This window comes from Elaeis guineensis, chromosome 13 (assembly GCF_000442705.2).
Source record: "Elaeis guineensis isolate ETL-2024a chromosome 13, EG11, whole genome shotgun sequence".
NCBI classification, from domain to species: Eukaryota; Viridiplantae; Streptophyta; class Magnoliopsida; order Arecales; family Arecaceae; genus Elaeis; species Elaeis guineensis.
In genome coordinates this window covers 12714523-12737101 of record NC_026005.2, presented here as the reverse complement: position 1 = coordinate 12737101, position 22579 = coordinate 12714523, and the positions used below count along the sequence as shown (strand labels likewise).

The following is a 22579-nucleotide window of genomic DNA, read 5'->3' as shown; positions in this document are numbered from 1 at the left end:
GTGACCCTATAAGTTCCATTCTACCTGATAGTGAGATATATTATAATCCCTATCACAATATTATCGAAACTTTTTTTGATGAATTGGAACAATTCCAACTCGGCCTTTCGAGGGACATCGATCATCAAAACGACGCTCGACGAGTCCCACAATCCACTAGTGACACCTAGCAGTATATAGTGGCAACCCAATAGAATGAAAGTATTAAATCCCTAGGTGCAGTTACCGTATGATTCAGTCATTCTATCGTGAGTCCCGACTTGATGGAGGTCATGGAGAACTCGTCAAATCTTAACGTCAATCATATGCCAGACTTGCTTTGGCCAAAGACTTTCTGAATTTAGTCTTGCGAATCGCATAGGACTTTTCATTTTCTATCAAGATCGATAGATTTCATCTAGGTACATCCTACTCCGAATAGCGAATCTAAACCCACTGAAGCCAATAAATACTGCAAGGACTCAAATAGCTAAGAGTCCAAGTTTACATGTAGTCAAACTCAATTGCCTCACTACGAATAGCTAATGCACCGTAGGTCAAAGGATCATTCACACCACTGCAGTATCGAGAAGACTACTGATGAGTGAGTAGACATCCAAGTGGTTGCTCGTATTGATCACGCTCAGTATAAGTTGTTCTCTAACAACCATCTGTACTCTTATCCCAGAATCTCCACACTACAGATTCGAGACTCATCTGTTCGAAAAGAAGGTGGTCCGTGCACTGATCTAACTAGATCGATCACTGTTTTCCGTAATGATCCTCTGATCGGAAGCATTTAGAAATCAACCACTAATGATGTATGTCTCAAATTCTTAACATTTTGAGAATATACAAAATCATCTGTTAATTTTTAAGATAAATCATAAACATATAAAACATGATTGAAAATAAAAATTATCTTTTTATTAATCATAAATATTTACCAGTATAAATTTATGCTCTAAAATTATAAAATATGCTAGCCAACAATTAGCTTCTAGGATAAATATCTAACAGAAATATGGTTGTGCTAGTCCAGAGCTTAGCATCTTGGTAAGATTGTAGCTGATATATGTAAGTTTGAGATAATTGTATAATATGATGTATTTCACAAAAAAGATGATTTGCCTTCATATTTTAACCAATGTGAATGGATAGAATCTTCACAAAAAGGACATGCAATATACCCTTTTATGCTCCATTTAGATAAATTGGCATATGTAAAAAAAATATTGATTATCCAAATACGAGCTGCTTCAATTTGAATGTCTGACCACTGCAAGCATCAAATGCATCAATATCTATCCATAGCTATTTCAACTCTTCTATTAAAGGTTGAAAAAAGACATCAATATCATTGTCTAGATCCTTATCGCTCAGACTGATAGTATTAGTGAAAACTATTTCATACATATCCATGATGATAAATTATATGAAATCAGAACGACCGACCAAATACTATAAGTAGAACTCAGTGTCTAAAATAGATTGAAGCCATCAGTAGCTAAACCTAACCTAATGCTACGAATATCAGAGGTAAAATTAGGATGTCTATCATCAAATGCTTTCCATACTAAACTATCAGCTGGATATCTTAACATTCCATCTTTTGTATGACCTTCATCATGCTATCTCATCAATGAAGCTACCTTCGATAATACATAGATCTTTTTCAATCTAAGTATTAAAGGAAAGTAATGCAAAACTTTAGCTGATTTTTTCTTATTCTGATTAGCATGCACTTCATATATTATATCATCCTCATCTTCTTTATGTGATGTCCATCATAAAGATCCACAGACATTACATAATTTTTGGTTAGCATTTTTCATCCGGTACAATATACAGTTATTTGGATAACTATGAATCTTTTCATATCCAAGATTCAATTTCTTTATTAATTTTTTTGTTTCATAAGAAGAAGACGGCAGAGCAGCGCCTTCAAAAAATATATCATTTAATAATTGAAGCAGTATAGTAAAACTTTTATCGGACTATCTGTTCAAATATTTCAAATGAAATAGATGCACAAGAAATGAAATTTTCAAAAGTTTATACAATTGGAATATAATTCTTGATCACAATCTTTCAATAAATTATGATATCAATGTTCTGTCTTATCATTAGATAAATGTCGAGATCTCTCAACGTGTATAAGATCAGTAAATATAGAATTCTCAGGCATCAATCTGTTTCTTGTCCTTTACTGAAATCTTCTAAATTTTCAGCACCAAATCCTAGAGCATCTCTAAGCAAACCTTTTATATTATCTTTTCTTACAGGATTTCTTTGTAGACAGTCCAATCAGGACAAGGATAACAACTCAGATATTTTTGATGACGAGTTAGAGAATAGCCAACGAAAATCTGGATGAAGACCAACAAGCAAGATGGTCACCTACAATACCAATCTAAGACCCCAGACCAAGGTCCAACCAATTGATCTGGATTACTGAATACCTGGACCCTCATAGGTCTACATAATTCCTGAAGAGAGAAATCCATGAAGAGAAAGAATCTAGAGAAAGAAATTAAAAAGCAAACTAGTAGAGAGAGAAAGTGGAGAGAGATGGTACAGGATGGAGAGAGAGAAGAGAGAGAAAAATTCTCTTTTTTCTTTCTCCTTTCTTTTCTTTTCTTTTCTTTTCTTTCCTTTTCTTTTTCTTTTTCTTCTCCTTCTCTTTCTCTTTCTCTCTTTCTCAGTTTCTTATTTTCTTTGTGGAAAACAAAGGAAGGGAAACTCTATGCCGACCACCTCCCATAGTGGCAATGGCCTGTCAACTCCAGCAACGACCCTCTAGCAAAGACCATGGCAGCAACAATATCCATGGTGACCAACAGTGGATAAAAGAAAGCATAAGTTATGGAGTTTGAAACAAGGAACTCATGTGCAAATTGAAATCCAGCATCCTCTTTGTGAGATCCCAACCAATAGTGGCTGTGCAAGATAAGGATAAGAGGAGGAAAGAGCAACGGTGAGCTAGGAGGCAGAAGGCTTTGGTTCTGGCACAACAAGAAAATAGACTATTAGTGACAACTAATTACCATCGCTAATAGTCAATTTACCGTCGCTAATACTATTAACGATGGCTTACTATGACTAAAAATCTGACAGAAATAACCTCATCACCAATTATCATTATTAGCAATGGTAATTCAGCAGTCACTAATAAGTATAATTAGTGACAGTATTAGAGATAAAATACCATCACTAATAATTTTAATTTTTTTCTTAATTAAAGTGTTAAAAAAATTATTAGCGATGGTATTTTCGTTGCTATTACCATCACTAATGATTTTTTTAATTTTTTAATTAAAATTTAAAAAATTATTAGGGATAGCAGATATCGTTACTAATACCGTCACTAATAATTTTTATTTTTAAAAAAAAATATAATTAAATATTTTAAAATCTATTTTAAGCACATTAATAAGCAATAATATTTTTTAAAATCTGATACAAATAAAATAATAATTATTTAACATAATCATAAATATAAAATTAATTATATTATTTTAAAAATATAAATTATATAATTTTATAAATTTATACTACTTTACAAGTATCAAAATTACATACATATCAAAAAAAATCATTTAGGATCCTCCTCATCATCCTCCTTATCCTCCTCTTGCTCCTGTATGTTTTCTCCAGCAGCTGGTGGATGAGAGCTGGATGTCTCAGTATTCTATAATAAAAAAAATAAAATATTATTAATAAATTTTAATATAAAAGTATATATATCGATACGGAGACGTATATTTTGATATACTACTCTGATTCTCGAACAGATTATTTCTACATATTTTAGTCGATGATATAGAGCTATAGACACTCCCAACTCATCATTTAGATAGTTAGATTGAATTTTTATCTTCTAGATCTCCTTTCCAAACTTAAGTCTAAATATGTGAAGCTTCTAAATATAAAAATTTAAAATAAGTAATAAAAATTATTGATAGACTTATCTGCTATGATGGCTGTAACAACAAGTCTAATTGATCGTACAGATGTAAATTTTGAAGAATCTCTATGATCATATCACAAACAGTATCTCGGAAGCTCTGAGGTCACTGGCTCAAAAGCATCTGCATGACCTCCTCCACATGTGCGTCAGCCCACGTCTAGATCATTGAGCCCTGAGAGGAGTACTGAGCTACTGGAGGGTCGAAACTGTGGCCGAATCCTATGACCCAGCTACTACTCACCGCTTCGATGGCTTTGAGCCATCCCTCGAGGTCAAGGAAGGGCTGAGAGGATGAATCCTCACTGTACCATGATACAAGATACTCCGTATAATCTGCCTATACAATTTAAAAATTTATTAATGCATACATATCTGTGTATATAAAAGCTTAATAAATAATATTTTAAGTGTGTTGTCATGATCTGTCGAGATTGAAGATCTAAATTATCACAAGTCCTCCTAGACTGGTGTGTGGCCTTCTATATCTGCAGCTGCCTAGGTGCACGACCCAGCTACCATATCTACAACAAATAAATAATTAAATTAAATTAATTAAAATATACATATGATCAATTAAATATGAAATTAATTTAAGTATAAAATTTTTATGAATCTATCGGCCATAATATATGTACCAACGGAGCTACTAGTGTACTTGATCGGATGTTGCTAGATGGATCGATTCTGCCATATCCTCTACCCCCTATCAGAGTACTCCTCGATACTCTACTGGTTGTAGAAGGCCTCCCATATGTTTGCCCGCATCCAATGATTTATGTAAGATTTTCAATGCAATGCTGACTTGAAATTAGAGTGCTCTATGGCAGACTGCCGAAGGCTGTACAGCCCATCTCGAAACCTCCACATGGCCACCTCCTAGAAGATTCGACGACCAGCCGCCTCATCTTGAAGAGTTTCAAATCGATAGTATCTTTGCAAGTAGAAGCAACCATATATTAATAAATAGAATACAAATCTATCATGAATTCAAAAATTAAACATCTTTGACTTACTAGGAATATCTTTCAAGTTGCACCACGAGCTCCTGATGGCCAATTGGAGAACTCGTTCACCGACCTCGGCATCAATCATCGGATGATGTCGGTAACCACATGAGGCACCCCAGGCTGTAAAATTTATTTTGAACAATAAATGTTAGATTCTAAAATGGTTAAAATTTAAACATATTTAATGAAGATATATAGTACTTATATGCGACTCTGAATATAGACGAGATCTCTATCCTCTGATCGAGTCGGAGGTGCCGTGAGCTGGACAGATCCTCTACCACACCTCTACTCTAAGAGTCGGATGCTACTCTATGTGAGTGTGGGGTCACTGGTGACCCCACACGTCCAAATCTGAGAGTATTAAGATATCATAAAAAATATTATATTAAATAATAAAAAATAAAAAAATAAAAAAAAATATTTAAAGTATCAGAGTTTATCGCATAGTATATGTGTCGCAGAATCATTCGAGCTGGCTGTATGAGAGCTCTGTCCTCAATTGTGACGATCTTGGAAAGATATGATCTATAATCTCTGAAAATAAAAATAACTATGTATCATATTGGATTAATTGTATGACAAAATAAAATAATTATGTATTATATTTATTCAACTGTATATCATGATACCTTAACTTTGTACCATATTTATAAAAGTAATGTGGTGTTTTATATGTGTTAGGAGTAATTTGAAATGGGCTAATGATATGTGAAGATTCAAGCCCATTATGACCCATCGGATCCATATTAGTGCCTCTCAGATGGCCTAATTGTTGTGGTTTGCTGGACCCCTAATTGGCAAATGTCTGTCCTGACTTTTAGTCGGAGGCTATTCTGTCTGACCTCTCGTCAGCATGTTCTTGATCTGACTTTTGATCTAAAAAAGCTAGTCGGATTGTACATCTTAAGCAGTGCAATCGCATGATTGATTATGACTCATCCGACCCTTAGTCGGTGTGTGCCTGGTCCGACCTCTAGTCGGTCAGTCTTTGATTCGATCCTTAATCAAATAGTTCTTTATCTAAATTCTGGATAGAAGAAATTTGGTCCGACCCTTGGTCAGAGAGTTTACTGGTCGATCTCTAATCGCATGCGATCCTTACACGGCTTGCATATCGGAACAATCTCTGATCAGCATAACAACTATGAGTCAGCTAGTCTTTCAGATCAATCTATCTAATCGAGCTTTGATTGAAAAACTATCAGTTTCAACTCTTAGTCAGCATGCCATACTCTCTGATCTCTCCTCGAAAGTAGATTGATCAGGCTCAGATTCAAAAGACAGGCACCAACTGACCATAGTTGTCAATACTATCTAGGTGTAACTGCCTGATCCTAAGAATCTTTCAGATATAACCGTCTGATCCTGAGAATCACAATCAAGTAACCACACCAGATTCGACCAGCCTATCTTGTAAGAATAGTTACACAGCCATCTCCTCTATAAATACTCAAATCTCGAGAATTTAGGTAAGTAATCAATCTCAGAGAGTTAAAACTCTGCTTCTCTATTTATGCATTCTGACTTGAGTGTTGGAGGGTTCTCGTCGGAGCACAATCCTCCGACCCAGATTTTTTTTGCAGGTTACTCTAATGCCTTATTTTCTTATCTTTGGGCATCAATCAGAAACAAGCCGCAATAGATAGAGGAAAGGCCGAATCTCAGGTCCTATAAAAAGGAGCAGACAAGTTAGAAACTCTCAAAGATGGCTCCATGCAGGACTTTCTCCCGACGAACCAATACCTCCACCTTCCGACAGGTGTAGAATGAAATAAATTACTCTACTCTTGCACCTTCAGTGATAGCAGAAGTTTTTGCACTAGTACAGCAACCCACAATGGTGACTGTGGAGCAATTCAACCTGCTTTTCCAGCAGGTGCAATAACTCACGGTCGTCATTCAGGTAGCTATCCAGCCTCTGCTAGCATCACAGCTGGCGAATCAAACCCAAATCGTTCCACCCTAGCGACTGACGGTGGATCAGACCCAAAAACCAAGGAGATGGTGGTCTCCGAGTCCTCAGTCTGAGCATGATTCAACCCCCGACTGATGATTTCCTCCACTCTCTGAAGTGCATACCAACCGAGATGTGAAAGTTGAGTGAAGACTTCGAGAAATGGATTGGAAGATCCAGTAGATCTGCAACAACCCATCAGCACCATCCGATGGGTTTGATTTTGAACCATCTTTTTTGGTGAGCATCGTCTAAGAACCTATTCTACCAAACTTCAAGGTTCCTTAGTTGGAGAGCTACGACGGGACTACAGACCCTGCCGATCATGTCAACAGCTTTCGAGCAGTCATGCTCCTTCAGGAAGCCTCCAATACTATTCTATGTCGAGCCTTCCCCTCCACTTTGAAGGGGACTGTCCGACATTGATATTCCAATCTGAAGCCGGCTTCTATTCACTCTTTTCGGAAGCTGAGCTAAGCCTTTGCTACCCATTTCATCACTAGCCGGTGACAACAGAAGAACTCGGACACCTCCAAACCATCAAATAGGAGGCGAGTCCATTCGATCTTATGTAGCTCGGTCAACAGAGCTATGTTGGAAGTCCATGATCTAGATCACTCGATCGCAATGTCTGCTTTGAAGGGCGGATTGTTGATGGACGACTTCAAAAAGTCGTTGTTGAAGATTTTTTCCTAGAATTTTTCAAAAATATTGGCTCGGATAGAGAAATATGCCCAATTGAAAGATTCTCTAGCGAAAGAAACCATCCGAATAACCCCAACTATGGAGAATCAAGAGCAGAGCGGGGCTCGCTCGCCCAAATGAAATGGTGAAAATCACCACCGTTCAAGATCCCCACTGAGGAGAAGAAATATTTCACCGAAGAGGAATCATTCACCTTCAAGGTGGTTTGGCGATCTCACTCCTTTGAATACTTCTAGGAGAGAGATTTTGATGGAGGTGCAAACCAACTTGCCTCCACCTTCTAAGATGCAGACAAACCCGGGATACCATGATTCAGACAAGTATTGCCTCTATCATCATGACCACAGTCACGATACCAAAGATTATTACTAGGTCAAAGAGAAAATGGAGCATTTGATCTGAGAGGGGAGGCGGGATCGGTTCATCCGATGACAAGGTCCTCCACACTTATATCCTCCAAGGATCGGACAGCAGCAGCAGAGACGTCCTGTGCTTCAGTAGCGACAATGCCAGCCCCCTTAGCCTCAATCTCAACCAGCACCAGTGCAACCACAGGCAGAGGGATAGGCGATAGCAAAAGATCGTCCCCTACGAGGTGAAATTCATATGATAACCGGAGGATCGTTTGGATCGGTGGAGCTGCATATGGCGAAGAGGCCTCGGCTCGAGGAGTCGATAATCTTCACCGAATAAGATGCTGAAGGTATACAAATCCTGCACAATGATGCAGTGATTATTATCGCTAATATAGCTAACTATAATGTATACCGTATTTTTATCGATAATGAAAGTTCTGTTGACATTTTATACTTTGCTACTTTCACTGCAACGGGGCTTGTTGCAAAACAATTAAATAAATTCAGTACTCCGATCCAAGGTTTCTTCGAAAGTTCAGTAATTTCGGAGGGAACCATTAGACTGCCCCTTACGGTGGGAACCAAATCGAGGCAGGTGATCATCCACATTGACTTCCTTGTGCTTAACCTACTGTCAGCCTACAATGCAATTCTTGGCTGACCAAATCTAGGGGTGTTGAAGACAGTGATGTCGAGCTACCACTTGATGATTGATAAGTATAATAAATATCTTAATAAAAATATTAAAATATATACTGATTTATCTTTATTTCTTAAAAATTGATGCTTTTGTTTGTATTTGGCATAAAAAATGATCACCAATAAAAAAAATCTGATTTACAGATTAAAAAAAAAAATAAAATAAATTAGATTTAAAATAGATCTCGAAAGGTGATCAAAGGCAGCCTACAAATCATCTAGAAACCTGACCCACGGAAGCTTTGCTTGGCCCAAAGAAAAGGCACGGTGAACAGTGGTTCACGTAGATCTGCGTGGGGTCTAGTGCCAGTTCAAAGAAGGTTCCGGCTACTGTGATGGGTGTTGGTGGGCTTGGAGGTTTCAAATAGGCGCGTCTGTGAACTATGACGGTGGCTTGGTTTAAGTCAAATAAAAGGAAGCAAGCAGGCGGGGTCTAGGGGCTGCCATGGGATTCAAATCAAAACAAAGAGGTGCACGGGCTTTGAGGGTGGGTGATTTAAAACACCCTGGGACTTCAGGCTTTGCATGAAGAGTGGGCCACCCGCATTTAAACGCGGACACAAGAGAGCCTGGCATGCAACCGAGATGCAACCCGGGTGCAGATGGAATTTAATAGAGTTAGGCGGCTTAGCGGGCTGTCGCATAAGAATGCCTGGGACGTGGCAAAGACTGAGACCGAAACAGAGGACTTTGAATCCTCTTAAAAGACATATTCGGAGAAACTCTCAGCCTACAAAAGCAGAGGACCATGGACAGGACAGACGAGCGGCAGCAGCAAGCAGATAGAGCGAACGACAGCAGCAAGCAGAGAGAAAGCACGGGAGCAAAAAAAAATAAAATAATTTTTTTAATTTATTATTTTAAATTTTAGAAAAGAGAAAAATATGGAACTAGAGATTTTGATGCGTGGTTAAATTCCTTCAATTTGAGAATACGATGAAACCTGTAAACAAATTTTTATTTTTTTTTATATTTAATTTTTATATAATAAAATTATACTTTTATTTCATATCTTTTTATTTTTCTGAGGTATTGATTTAGTCTATACGGTCTATACCTTCTACTGATGTGCCGTGATGATCTTTGGATATGGTACGTACCTAGGAGAGATAAATCATGGTATGTTAGATTAAACCTTATATCTTATAATTGAATTTAGATAGTTTATACTCTAATAAGACAAGCTGTGATCTACTGATACAGTCCGTACCCCTTAGAGATAAGCTATACTAATGTCCTAATCACAGGAATTAATATTGTAACATAAAAAAAAATAAAACTAATTTGTATGATGGGTTCAAAATTTTTGAATTATCTTTCTGATTTATTTTCTTTCACAATTTAATTTATATTTAATTTTTACTATTTTATTTTTTTTAATCCTTCTACAATCCATTCTCTTTTATTCTTTCTTCAAAAAAGAAACATAATCGCCCTAAATTTTCGTAGAAATAATTTTGACTCGACCTATCTATATAGTTTCAGTAGATTTTTTTTCTTGTCCGCTTACAATAGCGATTAATGATGAAGTTCCCGACTGAAGCTGGAGCGAGGCAGGTACGGGGCAATCAAGCTATGGCCCGATAGTGTTTCGCTGCTAAACTACGGGTGGAGCAGTCGGCGGTGCCCCAACCTGAACTCCCAGTAGGTTTGGACGCTCACGATGATCTGGCTGAAGAGTATGCTCGACTGTTCGAGGATCTAGTCGAGGTCCCTCTGAGGAAAAAAAAATTTCCATCAAACTGTGAAAATCGGATCATTCATAAATCAGGTAAGCAAAACTCGACTAACTACTCTTTTGCAGAAAAATACGGACCTATTTGCTTGGATGGCAGCGATATGCCTGATATAGATCCGAAGGTGATGACCCATCACTTGAGAGTGGGTCAGACCTTCTGCCCTATAAAGCAGAAGAAGAGAAGCTTTACCCCAAAGCACCAGAAAGTAATTGCTGATGAGGTGGACAAACTGGTCAAGATCGGCTTCGTTCGAGAAGCAATGTATCTTGACTAGCTCGCTAACGCGGTGCTAGTCAAGAAGACGAACAGAAAATGACGCATGTACATCGACTTCATTGACCTGAATAAAACTTGCCCCAAAGATAGTTATCCTCTCCCTCAGATAGATCGATTGGTGGATGCCACTTCTGAGCATGAGCTTCTCACCTTTATGGATGCCTTCTCCAGTTATAACCAAATCCGAATGGCATATGAGAATGAGAAGAAAATAGCCTTTGTTACTGATTCTAGGCTCTACTATTATAGGATGATGCCTTTTAGGCTAAAGAATGCCGGGGCAACATATCAACGACTAGTAAATAAAGTTTTCAAAGTTCAAATTAATCGCAACATAGAGGTCTACATGGATGATATGTTGGTAAAAAGTCGAGCCACCCCAGATCATATAGCCGACCTCTAAGAAACCTTCAACACCCTACGTTGATTCCAGATGTAGTTAAATCCTACAAAATATACCTTCAGAGTTAGCTTTGGAAAGTTCCTCAGATTTATGGTCTTCCGATGAGGAATTGAGGCAATTCTAGAGATATTCCCATCAAAAAATGTAAAGAAAGTCCAGCGCCTCACCAAAAGGATCACCTCATTCGATCGTTTCATTTAAAGATCGGTTGAGAGATGTTTGCCTTTCTTCCAAACCCTCAAGCAATTGAGGGACTTCCAATAGACGATTGAGTGTCAGAAAATATTTGAAGAGTTAAAGCAGTACCTTAGCTCGGCATTTTTGCTTACAAAGCCCCAATCTAGAGAAGAATTGCTACTCTATCTTGCGTATCTCCGGCAGCAATTAGTTTGGTTCTCATCCAAGAAAAAGAACGAATCCAAAAATCAATGTATTACTCAAGTAAGGTCCTTCAGGATGCAAAGATCAGGTACACAAAGTTGAAAATATTAATATTCACTCTGGTCATCACGGCAAAGAAGTTTCGATCTTATTTTTCAGCTCATACAATAGTGTTGCTCATGGATCAGCCGATCAAAGCAATCCTCTACCATCCAGACACGTCGGGATGGGTTGCAAAATGGGCTTTACAACTCTCTGAATTCAACATTAAGCTCCATTCAAGGCCTTCAATTAAAGCTCAGGTCTTGACGAATTTTATCCTTGAGTGCACCATCCCTGATGAGGAGGGCTCGGAGGTTACAGAGGGTAGCTCAATGGTGCTAGAGGAACAAATAAATATGAACCCCGATCCTGAAGATCAGTGAATTCTTCATGTGAACGGGTCTTCCAATTCATCAGGATCAGGAGCTGGGATCATCTTAATCGGATCAGAAGGTGATGTGGCAGAGTACACCCTGTGGTTTGAATTTTTAGCCATCAATAATGAAGCAAAGTATGAGGCTTTAATTGCCAGACTCGGACTTACAAAGGATGTGAGAGCCAAACACTTGAAGGTCTTCAATGACTCTCAATTGGTAACAGGACAAGTCAAGGGTGAATATGAAGTTCGAAAAGAAAACATGAAGAGGTACCTCAAAAAGATAAGAGAACTGACCACATATTTTTTAAGCTTTAATATCCAACAGGTACCTCAGACACAAAATACGTGGGTGGATGCACTGTCAAAGCAAGTAGCCTCTCTACCATCTGAATTTCAAAAAGAAACTTACATCGAGATATTGAAAAACTCAAGCCTGAAAAAATTTCTTACTATTCAGTAGATTGAAAAAGAGCCTTGCTGGATTGACCCCTTGCTGAAGTACCTTAGGTCGAACAAATTACCACTTGATAGCCGGAAAGCTCAAAAAATCCGCAAGTAGGCTGCCCACTATGTGCTTCATGACGACAAGTTATATAAGCGATTCTTCTCTCTCCCACTTCTGAGATGTCTGTGACCATCCGAAGCAGATTATGCACTAAGAGAGGTCCACGAGAGAATTTATGAAAATCATTTGGGCGCAAAGACTCTTTCTTTCAAAATCCTCCTGTAAGGCTATTATTGGCCTTCGATGCAAAAAGATGCCTCTGATTTTGTCAGAAGGTGTGATCACTGTCAGCAAACTTTCAATATTTAGCATCAACCAGTGGTGCCCCTTGCTCCTATCGCCGCTCCATGGCCTTTCGCTCAGTGAGGAATAGACATTTTGGGTCCCTTTCCTTAGGCCTCAGGTCAGTGCAAATTTCTCTTGGTGGCCATTGATTACTTCACAAAGTGAGTGGAGGTAGAGTCCTTAGCCCGTATAACAGAGGCTAAGTTTAAAGACTTCATCTGGAGATTCATTATTTATCGCTATGGTCTCTCGAGGGTACTGATAACTGACAATTTTAGGTAGTTCAGCGGCTCCCGACTCTGAGAATTTTATGAAGATCTTGAAATTGAACAATGCTTCACTTCAGTTGGATACCCACAAGCCAATGGGGATGCTAAAGTAATGAACAGGACTCTCTTGCAAGGCTTGAAAGCTAGACATAATCGGACTGGGGGGTCCTGGGCGGACGAGCTGTATCATGTGTTGTGGGCATATCGAACAACTCAAAGAATTCCGACCAGAGAAACTCCATCCAACCTTGCATTTGGAACTGAAGTAGTTATATCAGTTGAGATCGGACATCCTTCTCTCAGGATCGAGGAGTACAACGAGAACACCAACTCTGAATGGTTGCGAACCAACTTTGATCTGGTTGAGGAGAGTAGGAAACGAGCTGCTGTTTGAATGGCCTCCTACCGACAAAGGATGGTCAAATACTACAATTCTCAAGTCAAGTCTAAGAAATTTCGAGTTGGTGATATGGTGCCGCAGCACGTCGAAGTCTCAAAGCCTATGGAGTGGGGAAAGCTATTACCTAATTGGGAAGGTCCTTATCAGGTGGATGAGATAGTACGCCTCAAAACTTATAAACTGAGACAACTTGATGGAACTTCACTCCAAAAATTGTGGAACTCAACTAACCTCCGCATGTATTATTAATGATATTATAATTTTGCTGAAGTATATGCATGAATGAATGCTTCAATTTGTCAACGTCGGTCCTTCCATATATAAATGAGAGTAATACCAATGAGTGGCTTATATTTAAACTCAGCGTTTGATCGGCTTTGAGATATTAAAAATTTTTGATCGGCTTATATTGAAACTCGATCTTTGATCAGTCTCGAGATGTTAAAAATTTTTGATCAGTTTATATTTAAACTCAGTCTTTGACCGACCTTGAGATTTTTAAAGCCTTTGATCGGCTTATATTTAAACTTGACTTTTGATCGGCCTAGAGATATTAAAAGTCTTTGATCGACTTATATTGAAACTCAATCTTTGATCGGCCTTGAGATGCTAAAAGTTTTTGATCGGCTTATATTTAAACTTGACTTTTGATTGACCTTGAGATGTTAAAAGTCTTTGATCGACTTATATTTAAACTCGACTTTTAATCGGCCTTGAGATGTTAAAAGTCTTTGATCGGTTTATATTGAAATTCAGCCTTTGATCGGCCTTGAGATGTTAAAAGCCTTTGATTGGCTTATATTTAAACTTGATCTTTGATCGACCTCAAGATGTTGAAAGTCTTTGATCAGCTTATATTTAAATTTGATCTTTGATTGACCTCAAGATGTTAAAAGTCTTTGATCGGCTTATATTTAAACTCGATCTTTGATCGATTTTGAGATGTTAAAAATATTTGATCAGTTTATATTGAAACTCAACCTTTAATCGATCTTGAGATATTAAAAGTCTTTGATCGGCTTATATTTAAACTCGATCTTTGATCAACCTTGAGATATTAAAAGCCTTTAATCGATTTATATTTCAATTCAGCTTTTGATCGACTTCAAGATGTTAAAAGCTTTTGATCGGTTTATATTTAAACTCAGCCTTTGATCAGTCTTGAGATATTAAAAGTCTTTGATTGACTTATATTTAAACTCGATCTTTGATCGACCTTGAGATGTTAAATATTTTTTATCAGCTTATATTGAAACTCGATTTTTGATCGGCCTCGAAATGTTAAAAGCTTTTGATTGGCTTAAATTTAAACTCGACTTTTGATCGTTCTTGAGATATTAAAAGTCTTTGATCGGCATATATGTAAACTCGATCTTTGATCGATCTTGAGATGTTAAGAAGTCTTTGGTTGGTTTATATTTAAACTCGATCTTCGATCGGCCTTAAGATATTAAAAGCCTTTGATTGGCTTATATTTAAACTCGACCTTTGATCGATCTTGAGATGTTAAAATTTTTTGATCGGCTTATATTGAAACTCAACCTTTGATCGACCTCGAGATATTAAAAGTTTTTGATCGGATTATATTTAAACTCGATATTTGATTAGTCTTGAGATATTAAAAGCCTTTATCGGCTTATATTTAAACTCGATCTTTGATCGGTCTTGAGATGTTAAAAATCTTTGATTGGTTTATATATAAACTCAACCTTTGATCGATCTTGAGATGCTAAAAGCCTTTGATCGTCTTATATTTAAACTCGATCTTTAATCAGCCTTGAGATGTTAAAAGTCTTTGATCGATTTATATTGAACTCGGTATATGATTGATCTTCAGATGTTAAAAATCTTTGATCGGCTTATATTTAAACTCGACCTTTGATTAGTCTTGAGATGTTAAAAGCCTTTAATCAGTTTATATTTAAACTCGACCTTTGATTGGTCTTAAGATATTAAAAGATTTTGATCGACTTATATTGAAACTCGACTTTTGATCGGTCTCAAGATATTAAAAATTTTTGATCGACTTATATTTAAACTCGATTTTTGATCGGCCTCGAGATATTAAAAGTCTTTGATCAACTTAAATTTAAACTTGATCTTTGATCGATCTCGAGATATTAAAAATTTTTGATCGACTTATATTTAAACTCGATCTTTGATCGATCTTGAGATGTTAAAAGCTTTTGATCGACTTATAATTAAATTCGATCTTTGATCGATCTTGAGATGTTAAAAATATTTGATCGGCTTATATTAAAACTCGACCTTTGATCGACCTCGAAATGTTAAAAATCTTTAGTCGGCTTATATTTAAACTTGATCTTTGATTGATCTCGAGATATTAAAAATCTTTGATCGGTTTATATTTAAACTCGACCTTTGATCAGACCTCGAGATGTTAAAAGCTTTTGATCAACTTATATTTAAACTCGACCTTTGATCGGTCTCAAGATGTTAAAAATCTTTGACCGATTGATATTTAAACTCGATCTTTGATCGACCTCGAGATGTTAAAAGCCTTTGATTGGCTTATATTTAAATTCAGCCTTTGATTAATCTTGAGATGTTAAAAGTCTTTGATCGATTTATATTGAAACTCGACCTTTAATAGTTTTGAGATGCTAAAAGCCTTTGATCGGCTTATATTTAAACTCAACCTTTGGTCAGCCTTGAGATATTAAAAATCTGTGATCGACTTATATTAAAACTCGACCTTTGATCGATCTTGAGATGTTAAAAGTCTTTGATCGAATAATATTGAAACAAGACACATTTAATGCATCTCAGTAGAGAAGAGTGGTGTCTGTGTAGATTTCAAAAATTTTATCATTAGTTCGATAATTTTTTCGTCTGAAAAATCATATGCAAATTTTGGTTTAAATAATCTTATAGCCTGACCAGAGCTCGAACTAAGGAGTAGGGGGTATTTATTAAAAGTAATTTGGAATGGATCGATGATGTGTGAAGATTCAAGCCCATTATGACCCATCGGATCCATATCAGCGCCTCTCAAGTGGTCTAATAGTTGTGGTTTGCCCAACCTCTGGTCGATAAATGTCTCTCTCGACCCCTAGTCGAAGGTTATTCTATCTGACCTCTAGTTGGCATGTTCTTGATCCGACTTCTGATCTAAAAGAACTAGTCGGAATGCACATCTTAAGCAGTGCAGTCGCATGATTGATTACGACTCGTTCGACTCTTAGTCGGTATGTGCTTGATCCAATTCCTGATCAGTCAGTCTTTGATTTGACTCCTAATCGGATAGTTCTTTATCCAAATCCTAGATGAAAAAGATTTGATCCGATCTTTGGTCAAAGAGTTTGCTGGTCGATTTTCATAGCTTGCATATCAGAACAATCTCTGGTCAGCATAATAACTGCGAGTCAGTTAGTCTTCTGGATCAATCCATTTAACCGAGCTTTGGTCAGAAAACTATCAGTTCCAACTTCTAGTCGGCACGCCACACTCTCTGATCTCTCCTCAAAAGCGGATTAATCAGGCTCAGATTCAAAAGGTAGGCACCAACTGACCATAGCTGTTATACTATCTGGGTGTAACCACCTGATCTGAGAATCTTTCAGGTGTAATCATCTGATACTGAGAATCACAACCAAATAATCGTATTAGATTTAGCCAACATATCTTCTAAGAACGATTACACAGCCGTCTCCTCTATAAATACTCAAACTCCGAGGATCCAGATAAGTAATCCATCTCAGAGAGCTAAAATTCTGCTTTTCTGTTTGCGTGTTCTGACTTGAGCATCGGAAGATTTTCATCGGAGCCCAATCCTTTGGTCCAAACTTTTTTGCAAGTTGCTCTAGTGCCTTGTTTCCTTATCTTCCGACATCAATCAGAAACAAGCCGCAACAATATGCTTAGAGTAGGAAGTAATGTTATAATGGTTAGATTAGAAACTATGGTTGATATAATTTATCTAGCTTTCAAAATAATTTTATATCAATTTATCTATATTTTATTTTCATTCAGGGAACCAACAGACCAACATATTATTATATAGTACTGGATGAGAATCATTTTTTTGCTGATATATTGTAGATACTAACTAATAATCTTACATAACATTTGATCTTTCTGATAGAGGATCGACATCGATTGGCAGGTCTAAGAATAGATCTGCTGTGGTACGCCATCTGCTGTAGATCAAAAACAACGTTAAAGAAGTTATATATGGGTGGCAATGCAAGATTTAATTATACAATTATGGATGGTAATGCAAGATTTAAAATGACGTATTTTGTTGGTCAATAATCCAATGGTCTGTAATTAAGTTAATTGAAAAAATATTGTAATTGATATGCCTCAAACCTAAATCGGTACGGAGAGATATATAGTAATACGTTATTTTTTATCAATTAATATATTAATTAATAAATTAATATTATTAATTTAATGCATCGTGATCTATATAGGATTAGTGCGCAGCATAACTTGTTATTTCAATCTACAAATCTGAAATTTGAGAACGTAGCACATATTGGGTTTGTTGGTAGGTCCATACCATCTTCCAATTTTGTGAATTGTTTGGCCAAATCATACTATATATATATATATATATATATATATATATATATATATATGCAGTAGAAATAATTGAAAAAAAAAATCTATTGAATAGGATATATGAAATAGATGAAAAAAAATTCTTTAAAGTATTTTTCTATAATATAAAATAAAACTAAAGTAACAACAATAGGAAGAAGGAACTCATTGGCAGAAAAAAGGGGGTGAAAAAAAAAAAAAGTAAAAGTTTACCTTTTTACTGAATATGCCTTTTGTTCCAATGGATAGATTAATGATACACGTATAAGGTTCCATCATCTACTAATGACTTATTCCTTCATGTCTTCCTTCGACATTTTACATCTCCTTAATAATGCACTTCCGTTGTCATCGGGGAGGGTGACTTTAAGACGCAACCCACCGTTTCTTATGTCCAATCAGTAACAACAAGCCTGAACTCTGCCACTACGCTGTCATCGCATTATTATAGATGCCCATGCAAAAACATAATTTTATGAGTTTTAGGCACTCTCAAATAAAAAATATTTATCTGTGGAAATAGATAACAAAGAATCCACGATACTTTCTGAACTGTAGAGGATATTATTGTGGAACAACTTCGAGATATTTTATTTTTTAATTTTTTAAATTATATTCATATAAAATTTATTTGAATGCACTGTCATATCAAAAAAAAATTCATAAATTAAGAGACCACAATATGTAAATATGTAGGATAATTTAGTGGTTTGGTAGCTGATCGGTTGAATTTTCATTGACAAGTAGATAAGCTTATTAAGACATAACACAAACTATTATTTTTTGAGTAAAAAGGGGACTAATGAGCACCGGGCCACATCGGTCATTCTATTATTAGGGCAAAAGGATACAAGATTATATCCCATCCAAAAGGTTTAGAAAAGAATGCACATCAAAACAAAAGTATCAGAGAATATCAAAAAATATTAGGAAAGATTTTTAGCTTCCATTAGATTCTCTAATATCAACTGAATTTTTTTTGATATTTTCTATATTCTCTAATAAAAAAAAAATAAGAAACTAAATACACCAAAAGAGAAAATAGAGAAAAAATATGATCCACTCCTAAGGACAAAGGAGCAAAATATCCATTGATATTTTTGATCCAGTCCCAAATTTTACCAAAATCTAGAGAACCCTTGTGATAGCAAAGAAGAGACCAGTTGTTATAGTGGTGAAGAATGCAAGGAATAATTGCGGCAACAGAGGAACATCGGTTGAGGAAGATACAACTGTTCCTCTTCTTCTAGCAAGTCCTAGTAAAGGTGGCCGTCAATATGTGAACAGCATGCGGCATATCCATAGAGACAAAGGATTATTCCTCCATTTTGTGCAGAGACCTTTCAAATCAACCGAGGGGCAAGGGATATTCAAATGAAAACAGAACAGGAATCTTAGAGGTGAATGAACAAGAGACAGAGATCATTAACGGTCTCAAGCTGTTCCGAGAAGATGAAAGTGTTTCTGTGGTTGGCTGCTCAGAATAAACTACATATTAAAAAAATTTTAAGTAGAAAATGATGGAGCATTAGTACTGGATGCTCGTTTTGTGGAACTAATGTTGAGTCTATTAATCATCTTTTTTTTAGATGTTTACTTGCTAAAAGGCCTTTAACATTTCATGACCTATATCGACAGTTTGGGGAAGTAAAAAAAGAAAAAATCAAGATGACTAAGAAGATGGGGATCAACTTTTTTGCAGTCGTCTGCTAGGAGATCTAGAGGGAGGAAAACATCCGCATACTTTTGCACAAGAAACATTCTCTGTTTTCGGTTTTGTAGAAATCATTTATTGTCGGAGATATATATCTGGGCTCTTCTAAATTTCAGACTCATCATTAAGAATTATATATTAAGCTACAATCAATGGCCCACCCTTCCAGCTAAAAGTTCATTCTCATTGTTTTGCTTTTGTTTCCCATTTAGCAATGCATTTATAAGCTGAATTTCTGTTGTCGGGCTCTGTTGAGAATTCTGTTGCAAAGAATAAAATAGGGACAGCTTCCTACTATCTCCTATTTACATTAAAAAAAAAAAGGGGTCTCAAGCTGTTCATAGCAACAAGGGCAACTGCCACCAAGATATTTACCTATCCTTTTTAGGATAACGCATTTGGTATTTAATTTGTTTAAAATAGCCAGCCACAAAAAGCATTTCATTTTCAGAGGGATCTTGAGATTCCACACGATGGGGGGCAAAATCCCACTTAACATCCTTGGTATTTAGAAATTTGCAGAGAGAACCAGTGGAGAAATTACCTAATGAATTGGGGTGCCAAGAAATGCCATCTTTCAATCTAGGATCCAACTGAAAATCAACAGGAAGAGCAGAAAGTCGATTCATTTCAGGAGATGCCTCGAGAGAGAGGGAGAGGCGCCACATTTGAAGTTCCAAGTGTTTGACCCATAACTAAAGAAATGTGACGGCGAACCAGATTTACTCCCAGAGGTTTAGAAGAGATTAGGAAAGATCATCCTAAGTGGAGTATTGATAAGCTATTTATATTTTTCAAAGAGTGCCGTAAGCCCATTTCCTGCAGTATAGCAAAATTTGTTCCAAAGTGGCTGCAAGCAAGAGAGGATGTCCCTGAGGATCACCGTACATTTACACTTAGATTTCTAATTGTTAGAGAAAATCAAGAAAAGTCAAATGCGCAGAACATTTGGTTATACAAAGGAATTTGTCATGCACCTTCGACTTTCCTTGTTTTTCTCTAACGCAAGCTAGCGTGAAATGAGCTTATATATATATATATATTTTTTTTTTCAAATAAAAGTAGGAGAGAAGTCTCCTGTAGAAGCAACACGTTCCCTTTTTTTAATATAATGGAAGGTTTTAACGTCAAATATTAGTTGAGATTTATGTACACGGTATATACGTAGCGTGGTCATTTTTCGGTAACAGAATGGAGAAAAGCTTCATTAAAAACGAGAACCAAAGTAGTAATACATGGTCTTAGGGATACGTAAGATGTACGGAGAGTGATTGATGTTTCCCACTTCTCTTTCGCTTAGAAAGTCAATCAATATCTTTTTTAGATGCCAGCCCAACTGATATATTCTTCAAACGAGAAAGGACAGATTAACTATTCTGATGAAAATGCCACATCAGCTGTCCATTCAATCTCTTCCACATAAGTTATGCTGAAGAAATTAAGAAACGTAAACGAAGACTCTCATCTCAAAAAAAATAGAAGAAAGAAACGTAGGCAGGACTAGCTTTGCCGTAACCAAATAATGGAATCCCTTTTTGTTTAATTACATCCGAGAGGACAAGGATTATTTCATCCACCATTTACACGACCAGAGCACCCAGCCCACTTGAACCGACGAAAAATTATAATTAGATGGACTAGTCCAAATCCCGAAACACGTGTATGGTGGATAACAGGATGAGGATAAGGTGGCGACTGACTGTTGGACTGGTCCACGTCCATGTAACCAACGCTCACAATAATTTACTATCTACTGCTACTGCCGCTGCCGCTCTCCTCCTTCAAAAGGCCAAAGTACTTGCTGCTGCGGCACAACCATTGATCAAAAAAAGAAAAGATAAAAAGAAAGAAAAAAAAAAACGGGTGACTGCTGCCGCGTAACTTGATCAGGTGGGTTGGGTTGGGGTTCAGCCTAATTTAGCCGGCCCATTGCGAAGAGCAAATACCTGACTTCCCACTCGAGATAAGTGTGGTCGCCTTCTGAATAAGTTTTCAGTTAAATCTTGTTTCATGGTTCCAAAGTGGCGAGCTATAAGTGCCAGCAGGATCATCATCGCCACCACTACCATTTCCAGGATTCCACTCCCCAGGTAACTCCGTTAAATTAATCTCCGGTGAGTAAATTGGTGACGGCTCACCAGGCACCACCGCCACTTCCATTCTTCCGACCTCGCCCGCCTCAGCCGGCCCGGCCTGGTCGACCGATCTCCTCGGCCGGTCATGAGCATGCGCCATTGCTGCAGCCCGTATCTCCAGCAGGCTAAGATTGCTGGCTGATGGTATGTCCGGTCGCCGCTCCGGGAAGTTCAGCACCGCATTCGGGCCCTTCAGACAGCACAACGCGGCATCGTAGGCTCTCGCTGCCTTCTCGGCGTCGGCGTAGGAGCCCAGCCATAGCTTCTTCCGGCTTCTTGGCAGCCTTACTTCCGCCACCCACTTGCCCCACTTCCTCATCCGGACCCCTCTGAACGGGACCGGGCCGGTCGGCTCCTCCCTCGTCGGCGTCTGTGGTTGGTTTCCGGATCCCGGCTCCATGATAATTGATACACCGTTAACAGAGTATTCCCTGGCTGGAAGGAATACGCTTTCCAGGGTTGGAGAGGGGATGGCTGGAGAAGGCGGGAGTGGGCGGATTTAAAGAGGGAAGCAAAGCGGATGACGCGCGACACGTACCATTCGGTGAGATAAACGTTCCGTACCCGAAGTTGCACCGTTGAAGGTTCATGCGTTGACGTGTTGCGGCGGACTTATACGGCAATATGTGAACCGAATTGGCGCCTGCGGCGTTTTGTTTGAAACCGGTTCCACATGGACAGCAATTAAGATTGGACAGGGTTCCAATCACGTGATTGTGGGTTCATGATAGACACTAGGTAAAAGCCCTTATTTGTTTGAAAATAAATTATTTTTTTAAAATATAAAATTTACCTCGACAATCATGGACTAT

The 22579-nt window shown here is 37.5% G+C and overlaps 1 protein-coding gene across 1 annotated transcript; it reads right to left on the bottom strand.

The window, feature by feature from the left end:
* Nucleotides 1–21113: 21113 nt before the first annotated feature.
* On the bottom strand, nt 21114–22231 carry LOC105056763 (ethylene-responsive transcription factor RAP2-1-like). The gene is made up of 2 exons (XM_073247875.1): nt 21579–22231; nt 21114–21433 (listed from the first exon to the last, which is right to left on the bottom strand). The coding sequence occupies exon 1, from the start codon at nt 22165–22167 to the stop codon at nt 21625–21627; it is 543 nt and encodes a 180-aa protein (XP_073103976.1). The 5' UTR covers nt 22168–22231; the 3' UTR covers nt 21114–21433; nt 21579–21624.
* Between the last annotated feature and the right edge of the window lie 348 nt (nt 22232–22579).